We start from the raw sequence: 6,016 nt of genomic DNA on the forward strand, positions 1-6,016 counted from the left end.
TTTAAGTGTTAAATACAGGATGAGAAAATAAAACTAAGACTTTTTAGTTATTTCCTGTTCTGTTCTTAACTGCCTATCAGGTCATAAGTCTGATTGTTTCTCTGGTGGTTTAAAAAAGAAAGTTGAAACAGCAGCATAGATAATTCCTCCATTCAGCTTGTAGCATTTTTAAAAATTTGAGAGGATATTTCTCATGAGTGGGCGTGGCTTCAGCTCATTCAACTTGACATGCCCACACCATCCTAGAATTGATATTACTGCCTCATTTTTTAAATGATTTTTGAGTTTTATTTTCCAAACTTAAAGATGTTTTTCATAACTGAAATTTGGCAACACAGTGCCCTGTCAAACAGAAAACCTAAAATAGATTGTTTTGCCGATCACTTTACATGGACTTTAATATGGATTTCTCGTATGTATTACACAATGCAATATGAACTGGATGGAGAAAGTTGCCAAAGTGAGCAAATTGACTCTCTTAATACACTGATTTTTATATGAATGATGTAGATAAGAAAACAGGTACACAGAAATTGAATGTAGAAGCAAATAAGTGATTTTTTCCCACCTCTGTGGACAAATTGGTATCTCTTTCCTGACCATGGCCCCTATATGATTGTGTAGTATTCCTCAACTAAAAATCTCAACCTGCTCTTCTTTTAACCAGCTAACAAACACTAACTGTAGAAAAGACAAAGGCGGCTTTAGTGTGCCTGCTGTAAATTGCTTTGTCTTGTTAAGAACCAGAGGCAGTGGTGACAGGCATTAAGAATAGCTTTACATAGTCTTCTCCCCAACCAACTAGTGTGTATATTTTAGTCATGTTAGAACATGAGTAGAACACTGGCTGTGCTTTAAAAACACAAGTGCCTCACAAAATGTGCCTTAACATGTAGTCTTTTGCACTGCTGTGTCCTATTGTTACAATTTAACAATAGAAAAAAGTTAATTAGCCCGCATTCACCAGATGTGCCTTCTGTTACTGAAAACAGTGTTTTTAATTCTAGGTTTGCACTTTTAACCTTAGTATATATTGTACAAATGATTTTACAACCAGTGTAAAGGAAAAAATATTTAACCTAAATGTGTTTTAGTGGTTTAACATGTTTGATGACGTCTGATAAGTTTTAATACCTCAGTATTATAGAAACAGCACCAAAGAATGTCTTTCTTTGTATTCATTTATTCCAGTAATGTGCCGAGCTGTTATCACATCTCTCATGTTAACTGTTACTTTTTTCTGTTTTATAAAGCCGATTAAAATACACAACTGACTGACAGAATTATTTGGCATTGGTTTATTGCATATATACAGTCCATAACCTCACACCTCCTTAGTCATGTGATCATTTCTTCACTTGAGTTATGGCAAAATGGATGGTCGAGTCCTCGTGGCTGTCGAAAACAGCTGGCCGGCTGAATGTCCCAAGTGTATCTGTACTCCTGCAGATTCCCACACTGAGCCCACTGGTTTTTCCTAAAAGAAGACGGTCTATGCATTTTTCAGCACTCATGTCCTGCTATTTAGAGAGACATTTTCAATACTCCAGACATGATGTTTATCTCAGGCACTTGTATCAAAAGCAACCATCCACGGTGTTCATTTCCTTCAGCTGAAAGGACAGATCAGTGACATAAGTTAGCTGAATGGCATCCTCTCAGAGCAAAAGCTGAGGGCTCTGCATCTTGTCAGTCTTTTCTGGGATGGTTTTCAGTCCGACATGGTTTCCGAGAACGAGCCCCTGCCCCTCTGAGTCTGTTCCAGTCTGTTTAGGATGAACTGGCTGGTGTCAATAAACCTCTCCACACAATTAACAAAGCAAATTTCTGTCCTTGAGTCCAGTTTTGGCCCAGGTTTATCCATGCATTTCTCCTGAAACAAAGACAGACCAGTTGGGGAGAGTCAGCATCACAGTGCACCAAATTCAAGTCACGATTTAGACTACTGAAAGCAGACAGTTAAGAAATTGCAAATAGTCTTATCAGCCAGCTTGTGACCTCAGCACTCTCTAAGTTATGTGTTTGTCATAGAGTGACAGTAGATGGACAAGTTAAAATTTTTGAACAATTAAAAAGCAACATTCTCTCTTCAAATGTGTTTTTCAGACATTTTGGTTGTCTTCTTCAAATCTGGGGTGATAAAATGTCTTCAGTTAGTGTAAAAATAAAAACATTTCAGGTTTTTACTTGTTGAATGCAAACGGCACTCCTTTTATGCCTGCTGTGCCTGTTTAGCGCGTGTTACAGTTTATCAAGTGTCCGTGTAAACCACGGTGGGGCAACTGGCAGCCCAGGGGCCACATGTGGCCCTTCATCTCACTCAGTGTGGTCCACAAGTAAATTTCAAAAACCAAACAATTTTGAACATGAAAAACAGAAATATGTTTCAAGTAATCTTTGATTACTGGTGCATGTTTAGTTTTGTTGCAATAAACTAGTAGAGTTGGCTGCAGTTGATTCTGTAAAACTTTTATATGCAACAAACAGCTTTTTCTTTTTTAAAGGAAGTGAAATATATTGAAATACTCTACACTATTATGACCACTGCATTGAAATATTTGCTTTAAATTGATTCCACGCTTAGCTCATTAAATTTTGTCTATGTATTTGGTTCTATGTCTGCTGTTTGTGGTTGCGCTCTATATCTCTGTTAACTGCTGCTACTTGTATTGGCTTGGACGCTCTTGAAAAAGAGATTTTTAATCTTGACGAGATTTTTCCTGGTTAAACGAAATAAACAAATTAACCAACAAATGTTGGTATAATGAATTATAATGAAAGCAACTAGGGCAGGGCAATTAATCACAAATTAACTTCAACTTTAACTTTCAACTTTATTGTCCCCTGAAGGAAATTTGCTTTGCAGGCAGGTAAAAACATAAAACATAGGAAACACAATCACACAAGTTTAGATGCAACACTAAAATGGGTTAGTACACCCATACCTTGAGGGACAGCTGAGGACAGAGCTATTAACACATTGATCACTCAGTTAGAATAGAATGCATCATTCTATTCTAATTAGATTAAATCGCAGAAGTTGCAATATTTCTGAAACTTAAAATATGTCAAAATAGCAGTTTGATACATTCATTTTTGCAGCAGCAGCTTTACAAGCTTAACCTCCTCTTTTATTTCATTTTAGTTTCATAAGCATGGAATTGAGTTTTAGTTAGTTTTTATTTAGTTTCAGTTAACTAAAATTATTTTTACATTTTAGTCTGAGTTATTTAGTGAGTTCTAGTTAACTTATATAACCTTGGGTCTGTTATTGTACTTGACTACATTTTAAAAAGCTGCAATAATTGAGTTAAAAACTTAAAGCCAAAACAAAGAAGCCTAAGCTTTCAGTCAACAGTAACAATTTCAGCTCATAAAGACATATTGTCTTCACATTTGGTCCCAACATAGCTGTTGAATTTTACATTAGTTTCAGTCACAGCTTATAGTAAACAACCCAGTTGGAGTCATATAATCTCATGTTATTGCACATTGGGGAAAGTTCATATTTGGCTTTACAAGCCACTTTGGTAACCAAAAGTAGCTACTCAGTACTTTTAGTAAACTTAAAATAAATTATTTTTTACTTATACCTAATGAAGCCCAATTCTGCCAAATAAAAAAGTAAAAATATGAAGGTAAGGCAATTCTTATATTAGATGAAAGTCATGAGATGAAAAAAATTAAAATAATTGTGAGATCATTTTTTTGTTGTTTGTTTTGTTTAGAACTTTCACATTCTTCTTTTTTAAAAGTGTCAAAAACAGTCTTCAATATTTACCTCAGTAGATTTATAGAGCAGTTATTTAACTTCTACTCAAGAGTATTTAACCACTTTTACTTGACTACGATAGTCTTGTACTTGTTCCAGCTCTGGTGGTCATATACAAAAGAACGAGGCTTCCGGTTGAACCCCTGAAGATCTGCTGTAATCAGAACAACCACAGACATATTTGACTGACAGTCGAGTTTACTGAACTGTAACACAAGTCCTGTCACTTACTATCACTGGGAATGGCAATATGTGATTTAGACATATATTAAGACAGTTTTCCGCCGTAGACTGAGGGCAGACATAAAGACGAGAGACAAACGTTTGAAGGTAAAGTCCTTATCAACGTTTGTTTTAAAAGGTTGCATACGAGCCGCTACGTAACGTGACAGATGAGTGATGGGGTCAAACGGAAAAATAACGTAACATTTTGTAATACAATTATGGCGAAATAAATTCTGACACCATTACTTTCGCCGTCAACGCTAATGGAAGATAACATCCTCCCAGCTGTAGCTGAAACTTCATTTAACAGCTGCAGCGTTAGCATTAGCTTAGAGCTCATCTTACCCAGCAAACCTCAGTCATCTGGTGCACCAGCTGCTGAAATCTCTGTTTTTGAGACTCGATCTCGATGAACTGCTGAAGCTGGGGGTCGGCTGTCGCTCCCTGGCCGTCCATTATTTATCATAAACGATGTTATGGAACTAAAACTTCAAAAACAGGAGCTCTATTGCTGACCTTCACGTGCGTGTACCATGGTATGTATGAACGACGGGAAACAGGAAGTAGACCAGCCAATCACGGGGGGGCGTTTCTCTGACGGCATCCGCCACCAAACGGGTAAATTTTCACAACAAAATCAAAAGCGATATATTGACCTCCTAGGATCCTGCATGCACATATTAGGACATTACATTCTGGCTTGCCTAAAACAGCACAATTTCCACTATAGGAATTTTTGAGTAAATTGTCTGGACTGTCCATCCAAGTTTAAGAAATTCACTTGAAATGCTGGAAGAATTAGCTATGAAAATTTCAGGAATTTTCTTAGATATTTTTAGGGATATCTTGGACATTTTAAAAAGAATTTTTGATGGAAAATTTGGCATATTTTCGTCTATTTTTGGAACTATCATTGGAAGTGTGTTGGCAGAGTTTTTTTTCTATTTGCATGAAAAAAAATATTTTTTTTATCTGTTGGGGGATGATTTTGAGAATTTCAGTAATTTTTGTGTTAACTTGGGAAATGTATTTGTAATTTCTGCCTGTGATGGAGGTCGTCACTCCAGAGGACATAGTTGTGTTTAACAAGAAGACCTTCCAGCTTTTGTGGTGGAGGCAACATTGAAGATCAGATTATAAACTCCTGTCAGATCAGCAAGGGCGGTAGCAATGTGATTGTGGAACCATCAAGTGAGCCAGATACTCCAGGAATACCACGTCCATCGAGAAATACTACACCGAGGATGTTCAATCAACACAGTCATGCTCAACCAGCTGCAAGGTGGTACAGGGGTTAGCGCTGTGTCCACTCAAGAAGGTTCCTGGTTCAAGGAAGCAAATGAAGATTTTGACTCAGAGCTGTTCATAGATACTGTCACAGCGGCAGAAGAAGAAGATGAGGACAGTGCATATGTAGATGTAGGAATGGGACCAAGTATTGTGACATTCAAGTTGGATACCAGAGCACAAACAAGCATTTTATCTACTTCAAACAGCTCAACCGAACCACTGATAAAAGACAAACACAAGCAATGTGGTTATGGGGGACACCCACTGAAAGTGAAGGGTTCCTGCAACCTGGAGAACAAATATAAAGACAGATCAACCAAGCAGAAATTTTTCCTTGTGCTATTTTTTTGTCATTTGTAACCAATTTTTGACACCTTTTGCCCTTTATTCCTCCTTTACCATTTTTTTGACACATTTTAACCTCTTTTCACAACTTTTTTCTGCCAATTGTTGCAACACTTCTGCCAACCTTGACCATTTTTTAAATATCAACTAATTTTGACAGTAAATTTCTGTAAAAACAGATCAAATCATTCGTCATTCTAAGACTATTTCAATGTTAATTGTTTGTGGGATGGATTTAACAGCTGCAGACATTTAAAGCAAAAGGATACTCTTAAAATCTTCTTTCCTCCTTTTCTGAATTTAGTGATCTTTTGGAGGCCGGACAGGAAGCTTTGGGGAGCCTGATGTGGTGTAGTATTCGGTGCAGTAATATCTTTTAATGTA

General features: G+C 36.9%; 1 protein-coding gene across 1 annotated transcript; it reads right to left on the minus strand.

Moving 5' to 3' along the window:
- Positions 1-1,167: 1,167 nt before the first annotated feature.
- On the minus strand, positions 1,168-4,564 carry timm8a (translocase of inner mitochondrial membrane 8 homolog A (yeast)). Its single transcript, XM_041797493.1, has 2 exons — positions 4,343-4,564; positions 1,168-1,873 (listed from the first exon to the last, which is right to left on the minus strand). Exons 1-2 carry the CDS (start codon positions 4,451-4,453, stop codon positions 1,712-1,714), a joined length of 273 nt encoding a protein of 90 aa, XP_041653427.1. The 5' UTR covers positions 4,454-4,564; the 3' UTR covers positions 1,168-1,711.
- Between the last annotated feature and the right edge of the window lie 1,452 nt (positions 4,565-6,016).

This window comes from Cheilinus undulatus, linkage group 10 (assembly GCF_018320785.1).
Source record: "Cheilinus undulatus linkage group 10, ASM1832078v1, whole genome shotgun sequence".
In the NCBI taxonomy this organism is placed as follows: domain Eukaryota; kingdom Metazoa; phylum Chordata; class Actinopteri; order Labriformes; family Labridae; genus Cheilinus; species Cheilinus undulatus.

Excerpts from the sequence above, each read along its gene's own strand:
- timm8a (XM_041797493.1), bottom strand. The coding sequence starts at position 4,453 with ATGGACGGCCAGGGAGCGACAGCCGACCCCCAGCTTCAGCAGTTCATC. Across the intron at positions 1,874-4,342 it reads AGATGACTGAGGTTTGCTGG|GAGAAATGCATGGATAAACC; the intron begins GTAAGATGAGCT and ends TCTTTGTTTCAG.